The sequence below is a fragment of the Mus musculus genome, chromosome 12, assembly GCF_000001635.26.
Source record: "Mus musculus strain C57BL/6J chromosome 12, GRCm38.p6 C57BL/6J".
Lineage (NCBI taxonomy): Eukaryota > Metazoa > Chordata > Mammalia > Rodentia > Muridae > Mus > Mus musculus.
In genome coordinates this window covers 41,058,305-41,072,123 of record NC_000078.6, presented here as the reverse complement: position 1 = coordinate 41,072,123, position 13,819 = coordinate 41,058,305, and the positions used below count along the sequence as shown (strand labels likewise).

At 41.6% G+C, this 13,819-nt stretch overlaps 1 protein-coding gene across 2 annotated transcripts in view; it reads right to left on the bottom strand.

The window, feature by feature from the left end:
- Immp2l (IMP2 inner mitochondrial membrane peptidase-like (S. cerevisiae)) overlaps positions 1-13,819 on the bottom strand; it is a 931,528-nt gene that overhangs the window by 883,465 nt on the left and 34,244 nt on the right. For both annotated transcript variants that reach the window (XM_030247004.1, NM_053122.4), the window contains 1 exon segment: positions 3,678-3,814. In XM_030247004.1, coding sequence (XP_030102864.1) covers positions 3,678-3,812 — 135 coding nt within the window. In that variant the 5' untranslated portion in view covers positions 3,813-3,814.

Below are 13,819 nucleotides of genomic sequence, written 5' to 3'. Positions count from 1 at the left end.
GAGGTTTTAATGACTGCTTCTATTTCCTTAAGCATTACAGGACTATTCAGATAGTTTACCTGATCTTGATTTAATTTTAATAATTGGTATGTGTCTAAAAAATTATCCATTTCATTTACATTTTCCAATTTTGTGGAGTACAGGCTTTTGAAGTAAGATCTAATGATTCTTTTAGTTTCATCAGTGTCTGTTGTTATATCTCCTTTTTCATTTCTGATTTTGTTAATTTGGATACTGTTTCTCAGGATTTTTGTTAATTTGGCTAAGGGTTTTGTCTATCTTGTTGATTTTCTCAAATAACCAGTTCTTGGTTTTTTTTTTTATTCTTTGTATTTTTCTCTTCATTTCTAACTGATTGATTTCAGCCTTGAGTTTTCCTGCTGTCTACTCCTCCTAGGCCTGTTTGCTTCTTGGTTGTTTGGTTGTTGTTGTTTTTCCTAGAGTCTTTGTGTGTACTTTTAATGCACTAGTATGGAAATTCTCTAAACTTTTTATGATTTTTTTGAAGATGTTTTATGGGCCTTTGAGCTGGGGGCCTTCTCCTTCATCTATTCCTATTATTCTTAGGTTTGGTCTTTTCATAGTGTCCTTAAATTTCCTAGATGTTCTATATCATGAACTTTTTAGATTTTGCATTTTTTGACTGATACATTGACTTCTTCAATCATATCTTCTATGCCTGAGTCTCTCTTCCATCTCCTATATTCTGTCATTGATGCTTGTGTCTGTAGTTTCTGTTCTCTTTCTTAGATTTTCCATCTCCAGGATTGTCTGAGATTGTTTTCTTTATTACTTCTATTTCCCATTTTAGGACTTGGACAGTCTTATTCATATCCTTCACTTGTTTCTATTTTCCTGTATTTCTTTATATCTATTTACTTCCTCTTTTAATGCCTCTACCTATTTGAATGTATTTTCCTGTAGTTCAAGGAAACTTATTTATGTCCTTTTTACAGACCTCTATCATCTCTATAAGACTGAATTTAAGATTCTCTTCTTGTGCTTCAATTTTCTTGGGATATCCAGGATATGTTGCAGCAGGATGGCTGGGCTCTGGTGATGCCATATTGCCCTCAGTCTTGTTGACTGTGTTCTTATTCTCTCCTTTAGGCATCTGGTTTTCCCTGGTGTTGGCTAGATGATCCTGATAGCAACAGGACTTCTCTGGAAGGTGTGGGGAGCTTTGGACCAGACAATTGAGGTCAGGGTACCAGACTCCGCTGGCTGTGCCTCAGGCAGATCCCACTCTGCAGGCTGTGTCCTGGGTGGATCCTACTCTTCAGGCTGTGTCCTAGTCGGACCCAACTGAGATGGCCGGCAGACAAAATTAGGGTAGGTTTGGTCAGGTAGGGTTCTAAGCTGATTAATCTTGGGGTCCCCAAAGGATTCCATGGGGAAGCAGAATGCTTTTTGGCTCCAACAAGGCTCCTCCAGACTGAAGATTGAGAACTAGACAATGGAGCTCAGGGGACCTTGAACAACTCACGTCAGCAACTCTTACAAAAAAAAAAAAAAATCATTTAACTGGGGCAGGCTTACAATTCAGAGATTTAGTCCATTTTATCATAGTGGGAAGCAGGGTAGCACACAGGCAGATACTGTGCTGCAGAAGGAGTCAAAGGTTCTACATTTGGATTCCAAGCATCAGGAAGAGAATGAGACACTGGACATGGTTTGAGCAACTGAGACCTTAAAGCCCCACTCTCAGTGACACGCTTCCTCCAAAAAGGCTACATCTACTCCAACAAGGCCATAGCTCCCAATAGTGCCACCTCCTTATGGGCCTATGGGGCTTATTTTCATTCAAACCACCACAGAATCAGATTTCTAAAACCAGTGATTTACACTATATTAATTCCAAATGGCACCGATTTATGTCATGTGTCAAGCCTTAAGTGAATAAACCCAGGGAGGGGGGAGTGTCATACACAGACTCCTATCAGTCTCAAGAGTAGCACAGCTCTGTCTGAGACTCTGCCTTATATCCTCTGCCCTGACCCATGCTAAACACTAATTTCTTCCAACATCCCATATCAATTAACTGACCTTTACGCTTTTGTCATTTGTTTTCTTCTCTCTTTGTTGTGTTTTTCTTTCTTGTCTTAATTTTTCTGACCTCCTTTCATATTTTTAAACTTTAATACAAGGACACCTTGGCAATCTATCCAAAGCATTATACCAGATAAGAGTTTCAGGCCTCAAACAAAAACAAAATCAAGATAGTTTCTTATAGGATGTACCAAGACATCTAGAGATTGCCCACAACAAGAGAAATGTAAAGGCATGATTTTATTTTAATTGTGAAAAATCTGTTGAACCTAAGGACTGTTCAGGTCATCATAGCTGTGTCTAAAAATAATGTCTTCCAATACAGTAAATAGTTACTAGTCATCCAATTTATTCAATGTAGCTGTCCCGTTGGCTTCCCCCGGAGGTCACTACTTAAGTTCAGCCTCCTGAACGTCCTTACCTTCCTGACTGAGGAAGGAGTCTGATTATGATGAAGTCCATCCATCCTTATTCCCTAAACCTGGTGCTTCAACTAGCTCTAAGAAAAACAAAGGTAAAAACTAACTGGATTACTCTGCATAATCATAACCTCTAGAAAGTCTATATATTCACTTTATGTATGTGTTTTACAGAGCTATTCAGCACAAAGCATGAATTTAAAACATGCTGATGACAACCAAGGAAATCCTGTTACAAAGTGCAAGTGCTGCTTAGCTGCATAAGCCTACTCACACAATTAGTTTGTAAACAATATTCCTTAATAAGATCTTCTCTAAATTATTCCACAAAATCATTTGTACAGAATTTTTTGAAATCTCCACTTCAAAGTTCTTCTATAAGCTACATTTGATATTTCTAATCAAAGTGGGTTGACAAGGTAACTAAGTAGATAAAAATGCTTGCTGAGCTGGCCTGGAATCAACCTGGAACACAAATGAACCCATACTCTCCAAAATTATCTTCTGACCTCTACATATGTACAATAGCATGTACATGTTTGAACACACACAATGATTAAAATATTTTAAATGTATTTTAATCAACAACTCACTTACAGAGCATAATAGAATGCTTGGAATCAGTTACATAGATTTTTCTACAAACTAAAACTATGTGTTAATGAGTAACTAAACAAATCTGTAACTGTACTAACTTCATCTTTTTTGTTGTTGGTGGGTTATTTTTTGTGTTTTTGAAACAGGGGTTCTTTGTGTTGCCTGGGCTATTCTGATACTCTCTCACACTCAGCTGGCCTTGAACTCACAAAAACATACCTGCCTCTACCTCTCAAGTGCTGGGATTAAAGTTATGTACTACCACCACCTAGCTAATTTTGTCTTAATGAGCTGTATAAACATAGTCATAGTCACAGAAAATGATGTCATTTAGTAAATTTTCTTAAGTTTCCCATTGATAATTCACAGAAAAATCAAAGTACACAGACCGAAAGACGCACTTAATAGTTTATTCAAATCACCTCTACTCTGATTGCAATCGTAGTGTATCAGAAAGCCTTTTAAAGAAACTTGGTAAGGTGAGATATTAGTTTCAATGGTTTTTGAAACCTTTCAGGTCACAGCACAGAAATACTAAGGCAAGCTCTTCTCTCTGGTACTTGAGCAAGAATGCAGCACTGCTTTCCAGGAGGGAGCTGAAATCCTTCTCACCTGCATTGACGAGCCTTCCACCCGAGCCACGCAGGCCACGCGATCCAAGAAAGTGACTGCCACGGGCACCGCCACGAAGAAGCCTTTGCAAAAGGCCTTGAAGCATCTTCTCGCCCAGCTTTGTGACTGTGCCATACCTAGATGTACAAAGACAGCAGGTAGAAAATTAGCCTAGAGAAAACAGAGAAGCGAAGCCATCAAAACAACACAGGAAAACTAAGAATTGGCTGCTCAGGGTAGAGCCTGTGCTTAACATTCACAAAGGCTTCAGTTTGCTCAACATCATAAAAGAAAGGAAAAAGTAGCTAAAGAATAGCAACAGTGTTTCTTCACAAAGTCCACACCCATGCATAAGCCAGTTTTGAGTCCCAAATGGGAAATGCATGGATTCACTTGTGTCTTTTCAGCTTGTCTACTTAAGAAATGTCAGTGGAAAAGTTAGAAAAAAAAAAAACTATTTCAAAAGTAAATCTTTTTCTGTCACTCTAACAGTACAGAAGCATAATCATATTTTCCTAATAGAGGTTTAGTGACACATGTTTAATGCCTTCAGAAAGTATTTCAAATTGCAAAAGTGTACCCTTAACAGCAACATCATGCCCTGCTGCCTTTCTTCCCCAAGTTCCCTGCCAAGCAAGGCTTCTGTTCTCCATTCCGAGATCCTCTCCCTCTTCCCTGCACCGCTATCCAAGTGCACCCATCCAGCACGCACTACAGATACCTGACTCGCATCACACGGCAGTGGTGATTGTGAAAAACAAGATGTCAGATCCAGCATTGACGGACCTGTTCAGAGTGACTCAGCTGCCCACTGGCTTTCCAGCTGGTTGTTCATACTGTCCTGTTGTGTTTATAATGCGTTTCCAGAGCACATGACAATCTTCCATTTCCATGACACTCTGGGATTTGGCAAACAAGGTCAGGTAGAAGTGGGGGACAGAATTCATAGAGTGCCAGCCTCCTGAAGACGTTATAAATATTCTACCCACTTATTGAACACCTAAACCCTCACTTCTTTCATCTACTAGGACTTATGAGTTGGAGTTATCTCAGAACCTGACTCCCAGATCCTGCCCTTCAAGAGGCACTGAATTAAGAAGAAGGGAGAGAGGAGGGAAGGGGAGAGGGCAAGGGAAGGGAGTTGGAGAGAGGAGGGGAGGGAGGGAAAGAGGGGAGGGAAGAAAGGAGAAAGGAGAGGAGAGGAAAGGAAAAAGGAAAGGAAAGGAAAGGAAAGGAAAGGAAAGGAAAGGAAAGGAAAGGAAAGGAAAGGAAAGGAAAGGAAAGGAAAGGAACCTATCTCTTAACCTGTATAGTTATTGACTTGGCTCTGAAAACTTGAAGAACCAAAATTTGGCAACATAAAATTTGGTTAATATTAGAAACAAAAGTAGCCATCTCAAGTTATGAAATGAAAACTCTGAAGACTGCCAAGTAACACAATAAAAAAGGCCCTATGCCCCCAGCATCATGAAGGCGGCATAACTGTCTCACACCACTTTCACCCAGGAATAGATCACTTCCTATCATTTAAAACTGCTGCTGGAAAACGAGTCCTAATTCTACAAGGAAGTGTGTGATAGCTGGGGAGGAAATCACTGCACTAGCATTCAATGCGCCTGTATCCATTACCCGGCCTGCAACCATGTGATTAACAGTCAGATTTTCTAGGAATCCAGAGATTTCCCCCTCAAAGCCTCACACAGTGAAAAATAGTAAAATAAAGGATCAAGCCATGCCGTCCTGTTAGACTAGAAAAGAAGCAGACGTGTAAATAAGAATGCCCCTGGATAAGAAAAATAAATTACATTTGTTCACTGTTGTATTTACACAGGATCCATGTACAGGTCAGGACCAGAAAAGGAAGACAGCTCCCATCTGGAATCACAAAGAACTGATCTTTCTTTTCTTTCTTTCCTTTCTTCTCTTCTCTTCTCTTCTCTTCTCTTCTCTCTCTCTCTCTTTTTCTTTCTTTTTTCTAATCATGAAATTCCTTCAACTGAAAACTTAAAAACAGCTTGCTTCCCAGGAAACTTAATATTTCTTGTCTTCTTGAAAATAGATCCAGAAGGTGTGAAAACACAATTAGACCAAATATCTGCTAGAAAGACATAGGCTAAAACTTAATTTGGGCTTTTTCTATTTTTTCGTTTCATTTCTTCCTTCCTTTCTTTCTTTTTCTTTTCTTTAAGCTCCTACAGCAATGCTGGGATGATATTTGTATCATAGAAATATCAACAAGCAAAAACTATATGAGAAGACAAGAAGCATTTTGGCATATATATATATATATATATATATATATATATATATATATACACACACATATGTCACATATGTGTGTTTGTGTGTAGGTATGCATGTGTGTGTGTGTGTGTGTGTGTGTGTGTGTGTATGTACTTTGGACGCCACAGCATCACAGTTTGGATGGTTGGTCCCAGTCAACAGAGCTGTTTTGAGAAGATTGAAGAAGGAAGAAGGCATGCAACTGAGGTTCTGCCTCATCTCTGTCCCCACACTCCCTTCTACTTCCTCTGACCTCTGACCTGAGGAGAGCGGCTCCAGCAGTCCCACAACACACTGAAACTGTAAGCAAAACAAATCTCTCTGCCCTTGAGTGGTTTAATGTCAGATGTTGGTCATAACACTAACATGAGAAGAAAAAAACAGACCTGGAAAATTCATGACGATAAAGGAATGAAGGGAAAAGAGAAATAAGCATTTTTTTTAAAAAAGTAACTGAGGACAAGAAAGTGTAATAAGTGAATGCATTATACACATGCATGAAAATGTCACAATGAAGCATATGTACTACTAAAGAGCATTTAAAAACCAGAAAGGTGATCGCCAAATTCTTCCCAGATACTTACATCTTAGGATTTGGGGGGAACTACATAATTTTAAAGGAAAGCTTTAAGATTTAGTTTAATTTTGTAACTAATTATATAGGCGAGGCTGGAGGATGTACACACACAAGCAGTGCCTATGAGACCACTGAAGCTGGAGTTATAGGCAGTTGGGAGCCACCGGAGGCAAGAACTGGGAACAGAGCGCAGGTCCTCTGTAGGAGCAGTATGTGCTCCTGACCACGAGCCATCTCTCTAGTCCCTGAACAATACAATTTAACCATTACATACTAGACAAGAAAGAGGGGTTTGGGAAAAAAAGAATGGTGCTGCATATTTGACAAAAACTGATGGAGTCACCGATCTACCTATTAAGTCTAGGGGAGTACTTCATTTTATCTTGAGGGAATTTTTCTTTTGTGAGATTACTAGTGACATGTGGATTGAAAGCCCACTGCTTTTCAGACTGCAACAGAACACAACATTCTCCAGAGTTGTCCACCTATGGCAGTAGCTTTCCAACATGAAGACACACTGTTTCCAACCTTGTACTCCTCACTCATATGCCTACTTATACAAACTCCCACACCAAAGAAAGAAGCAACTAAAAACTGCAAAGTAGCACCTATCCAAAGTCTGTTATATTTCATTTAAAAAAAAAAAAAAAGCCTAGAACTTGGGCACAGTGGTGGTCTACAGAGGGGATGTCAGTCTAGACAAAGTTACATAGTAAAACCCTGTTCCAAAACAAAAATAACCATTAGGTACAAATCAAGAAATTATTTTCTATCATCTGCCCAAGGATCTTTTCCTCCATCTCCATCTAAACTGAAATATGAATATCCTAATAACCAACTCCCTTTTAAAGCTTTCACTGTACGACAAGGGTGAAACCACCATATGTGGACTGGTTCCTGTGTAATGACTGTAACTGTCATTATGACAGAGGTATGTATGTGTACATGGTAAAAAATGAAGAGCAGTAAGTTTTCTGCAGCTTTCAATATATACTGCATAATCGTGATATCGCCCTAACATGTCATCTTTTATATCAAATAGAAATAAATGTAACTGCAAACTAACTTTAGAAATAAGCAATTTAAAAACATTTTTCATTCCAACTCATCCACCAACTGTAATCTTAAATTTATGTATGAGTCCCTACATCTGTCACCCAAGGGAGGTGTCTGGCCTAGGATGCCGAATGTTCCTATGAGCAGCTTCAAATACTGCATCAATGAAATAGGAAGTCCATTTGACACATTTCATCCATTTAGACACAACTTTAATGTAAGACCTTACTACAACTAATTTCTCTTCTATATTCCATCTATAATCCAAATACATTTATTAACTCCTTTTATAGACATCCACAATATATGTAATGTACTTTCAAACAGACCATCCATTTGATTTAACAATAGAATACTTTCTGACTTTTCAAATTTTGTTGTATTTTTAAGATTCAATTTTATGTTAGGGGTGTTTTGCCTGCATGTATCTGTGTGCACCACTGTGTGCTTGGTGCCTGAGGAGGTCAAAAGAAAACACTGAATCCCCAGGACTGCAGAGGTGGGTGGGTTTGCTGTTTTGTTTTATTTATTTGTTTGTTTCTTTTTAAGACAGGGTCTTACTACGTAGCTCTGGCTATTCAGGACCAGGTAGGCCTTGAACTTACAGAGATCCACTTAAGTGCATGGCTCTAAGTATAATCCTGCATATTCCAGTGCCGTTTAGCTTCATTCAGATAAAAGAGATGAATTTTCCTCCACTTCATATTCCATTAGCTCAGCCTCTTTGAAAACTCTGCTAGCTGGAGCTGCTTTGGGATCTTTAACGTTTTTAAAAGTTCTTTTACTACATGATTTGCAACGGGTTTTAGTTGTTCTTTTGCTGCTGTGAAAAAAAATACTCTGAGGAAGTTTTATAGGAGGAAGAGCTGGCTGCCTTTGGCTCACAGTTTAAGAAGGTTCATGGAGTTCTTCACAGGACTGCCACTATCTACCACACAATAAAGGCAGAGCAAGGATTCTTCAGTTAAGGGACTATCAGAAGCACAAGGGAAGCACACCCACTTGATGGCATTCAGATAGTGCTCCGAGCCAAAGGAGAATCGGAAAAGTGAAAGATAAGTGAAGGAAGTGAGAGGTTGGTGCTTTCAGACGCTCTGAGGGGAGGTTCAGTACAACCTGTCTTCTCTGATTGAGGAAGAACCATATGTCTCATGATAATAAAATGCTTTTAAAAGACTGCAGCTACCACATTCAGAGGGAACCACACACAAATGAAAAAATGAACAGTGCTGTGGGACCCTGGGCTATACAAAGACAGTCTAGTCTCCAGTTGAGTTGAGGTCTGAACCCCAGGACCCAGTGGTGATAATTCACCTACATGGGACAGTTGGAGTTCCCTCATGTCTCCTGGAACTCTGGCTCCTGTCGAAGTTACCACCACCCCCACACAGAGCCCCCACAGGAGAAGCATGGTTAGCAGTCACATAGACAATGTCCCAAGCTTCTGACCTTCAGGCTAGATTCCTCCTAGTTACCTAGCAACAGTAAAGATAACAGCCTACCACCATAAGAGGGGCTGCTTGGCCCCACCTCACTCTCTCCTCTTGCTCTCCTCATTCTCTCCTCTCACTCTTTTACCTTCTCTCCCTCTTACTCTAGCCTTTCTTCTCTCTCTTCTTTCCCCTTTCTCTCCTCTTGACCATGGCCAATATCTCTCTCTTTTACCTTCTCTCTTTCCCCCTGCCTTTCTACAATAAAGCTCTAAAACCATAGACTGTCTCTGTTCATAAAGGCCCTCTGCGCTTACTCTCACCTGCTTGGGTACCTCTCTCCCTCAGCCCTCTCTCCCATAACCCCAGGGCTACAGGGTGTCACCCTGGGGGCCCCAGTCAGGGGCTGCCCCTTGTCCACACACCCCTCTCCATCGAGTGGGGTCAGTGGCTTAGATGCCCACCCGGGGCTGAGTGGAAAGCATCTGGCAGCCCTCCCATGTCCGCCTGCCCAGAGCATAGGAGGAACTCTGGCCGGGAGCAGGCTATCCTCCCTCCCCCCCCCCCCTTCTCCTATACCCGCCTTAGTTCCCACACAGTGCATTTCCATGCGCATGAATAGCTGATTCTACCTTCATGGCTTTGAGATTGACCAGACTGGGGCAACAAAGGAATGAATGGAAGATAGACACACAGGCTCAGATAAACAGAAAAGCTGAGTTTGGTTGGGTTATGCATTCTGATGGAGACACACCAGCAGTAGCCCAGAACTCAGAGCAATAATTTTATACAAGTGAGTGTGAAAGAGGCTAATTTATGGTCTATGGCCAAAAGAGGAGGCAGATTTAGTTAATCTTGTTGGGGATCTTTATGGGGGAGCAATCTCAAGCAGTGAACATCTGGAAAGAGGAAGATGTGGCTGATACTTTCTGACCTCTGTCAACATCTGCTCAGGGGCCAGGGGAAGGCCTTGCTATATCTCCCTGAGACTGGCCCAGGTAGGGCTTTTTCATACCAAGTATCTAAGGCACTGGGGTCCTGTGAATGGTAGTGCTCATGACATCCATTCCCCCCACCCCTCACTCCATACCCCCCCCCCCGTTTTTTCTAGTCCAGGGAAAACCCTGCACAGTCTATGGAATTCAACAGAAAAGAGACAGAAACAAAACACTGGGGGTTCTGGCCAGGGTTAATCAAGTCATCCTACTCAAAAACATGGAAAACTTGAAAACTAATTAGGTCTTCCCTCGGTCACGGGCTCTCTCTCTCTCTCTCTCTCTCTCTCTCTCTCTCTCCAGTCTGCTTATAAAGCTGAGACCTGAAGTCTGAGTACAGTTCTTCAGGACCCTGGCAAATAGTAGAAACAATGGTTCCCCATCCCACTTTGTAGGGCAATTCTCTCCATGCCCTTAAGGAAAATGATATTAGTTTGTTGGTAAGTTTGCAAAAGATAGTGTAACCGATAGCCAGTCCCTCCATAACCCAAGAGACAGGCCTTTACAGCTGGACTCCACCCTGGATCTGATTTGACAGCACCTGCCCTTTTGTGAGAAAGCAACCTTGGATCTATAGAGTCACAAGTAAGACTCCATAAACCAAAAGAAAGGGAAAAAAAAATCAGGGGGAAGACATTCAGGTCACTGAGCCCAGCAGCAATCCTTCTCCTACTTCTTCCCCAAACCCACTGCTCACTCCTCTGGACATAGCTGCAAACCAGTCTGAAAACCTACGAAGCTGCAATGTTCTCACCCCACCTCCCAGACTCCTCAAAATCTGTTGCAAAGTGGCAACATGTAACTATTAGCTCTGGATTCTGCCTGCCCTATGGCCCACACTCATGCAAAGAATATGCTCCACTCAACTTTACTTGAGCACTACTTGTGGGAGCACCCCTTTGCCTGGCCACTGTGAACAGACAAGTTCCCTATGCTGGTGCCACTTATACTGCACTATGTAGGGGACTGCCCTAACAGGGGGCACAGAGAATGAAGACATGACAGACGCACATTCAGAAAGCTGGGGCCAGGTGGGCCATGCACTGTGATGGAGGCACACCAACCAGGAAACTCCAGCACTGGGGTCCTTGGCCTGGCCATACTCATTTACTCAGGACTTCATCCATTCCCATACATACCAAATCAAAATGTTAACGTTCTATGGCACTGACATTTTGGTAAAACATCATTTTTACCTTAACTACTGCATGCATTGCCTAAGAATAATCCCAATGGCATCTCTAGATTTTTGTTCATATTTTAAATGCTAACAACTACCAAATTAATGAGTGCCAGCTTCCCCTCAAAATACAAACTTTAAACAATAACAAGGCAGCACTAAAATAACCCACATAAGAAGGAAAACTGCTTGGCAGCTACCTCGTTTGACTAGTAATGTATGCAAGTGATGAAGGTGAAAGCGTTGCTTCTGAGAAAATTATTGCTTAAGAAGTAAGCACACCTGGTTCATTGCTGAAGTGCTTAAATTGAGAATAATTTTAAATAAGCGTTCAGATTCAGGTGAAATTGTATTTACCAGCTGGTATTGAGCAGCTGTAAGCGAAGGCTTCTCGGTGATGCTGACCTCAGCCACATAAGCACCCACGATCAACTCCTCCTTCTCCTCCGTAACCATTTGTTACGGTTTGAGAATGCCTGAATTCATCCGGAACACTTCTCCAGTCCACTTATACTTCAACCTGTACAAAGTGACCTGTCATGTATCCACGGCAACCCAAGTAATAAACAGGTGCCAGGCCATCCCAATTACAAACACTGTAAAAGTTGTGTAGAAAGTCTGATGGTAAGAGGAAAGCAATAAGCACTTTAGATACGATTTAACTTACAATCTGATCGGTCATAGAAGCATTTTAAAAGGAGGGAAAAATATCAAGCTATCAAGATCAGACATTTCTTTTTTTTTTAGGTATTTTCCTCATTTACATTTCCAATGCTATCCCAAAAGTCCCCCATACCCACCCCCCCAATCCCCTACCCACCCACTCCCCCTTTTTGGCCCTGGCGTTCCCCTGTACTGGGGCATATAAAGTTTGCAAGTCCAAAGGGCCTCTCTTTCCAGTGATGGCCGACTAGGCCATCTTTTGATACATATGCAGCTAGAGACAAGAGCTCCGGGGTACTGGTTAGTTTATATTGTTGTTCCACATATAGGGTTGCAGTTCCCTTTAGCTCCTTGGGTACTTTCTCTAGCTCCTCCATTGTGGGCCCTGAGATCCATCCAATAGCTGACTGTGAGCATCCACTTATGTGTTTGCTAGGCCCCGGCATAGGCTCACAAGAGACAGCTATATCTGGGTCCTTACAGCAAAATCTTGCTAGTGTATGCAATGGTGTCAGTGTTTGGAAGCTGATTATGGGATGGATCCCTGGATATGGCAATCACTAGATGGTCCATCCTTTCGTCACAGCTCCAAATTTTGTCAATATCAGACATTTCTTAAGAGGGACACATGAATATCTGCCATGCAATTCCAAAATCATTCAAAACACACACGTGCACACACACACAAAGGCATGTGTGCCCATATATATATACTAAAGGCTGCCTTTGGTGATCCAATAAAAGAGATAGATTAAGAATAAAATAGACTATATTTCAAAAAGCGTAAGGAATGCACAAAGGAAGTAAAAGGTACAGTGAAAGGACAGGCTAGCCCAAAAAAGTAGCTGACCCCAGCTTCAGCTACTCAGTTCCATAGTGAGAAAAATGAAGCAGGAAGTCGGTCAGGCAGTCCTACTCTCAGGACAAGACTGCAGCCCTCCCAAGCCCCAATTCCAGCTGAGGGTTCTTGAAAACTGTGATTTCTCTAACAGACAGGACAGCAGTAGAAAGAAAGCCCACTTTACCACTCTTGATGACTGGGAGCTAAGAGTGGGCAATGTCCTAATAGAGACCCCCACTGTTAAAAACTGGGCTACTCTGAGGACCTCGCAACAGGGAACATCTTAGGTCAGGGGGCCTCAATTTAACCTGGCCACAGCAGAAGGAAGGTTCAGAAAGGCAACTGTGGAGAGAGCAAGAGGTCTGCATCCTGACACACCAAATGATGCAGGCTGCAGGAGGCTCAGATCAATCAAGGGAGTCCACAAGGAAAGGCTCTACCCTCAAAAGCCAGGGGCAAACCTCATCAACTGAGAAGCACCCTGGAGTTAAAAGCTCTCTTCCTCTCCTCGTACAGCCACCAGAATTCAATCCTGGGTGCGGGTGACGGATGACATTATTGAAACTTATTCTCACTGCCAAACACCAAGAGTGTACCCACTTACTACCTCACGATAGACACTCTCCTTCTGCATGAGTGGGGGAGCATAAACCATCTTCCTGCCATAGCATGCAGTAAGAAGACAGCTACCTAGGGATAGAGTTCAGCGACAGTGTGTTAGCACACACAAGGTCCTGGCTTTAATACATAACTGCACAAAGATGTTTTTATCAATAGAAATAAATCAATAAAACAGACGCCTCTTGTGTCTGACATGGCATTTTTTCACTTGAAATTTCTCAAAATGTCTAAGTGCAAAGAAAGATTTTCAAAAATGAAAAAGAACAGAAGTATAATAAAGTTAGCTGTAGCAAATGCTGCACTTGGCAAAGAGACTCCCTTGAAGGCAAATCTTGGGAAGCTGATTAAATAGTCCGCTACCTTTACTTAACATTGCATGCTTGATACAGAAAACTGTAAGTCTTTACCATTAAACTGACATATATCTAGATACTAAGACACTGACATACTCAATTTTGAGTCAGGAATATTTAAAAGCAAACTATGTTTGAAGCTA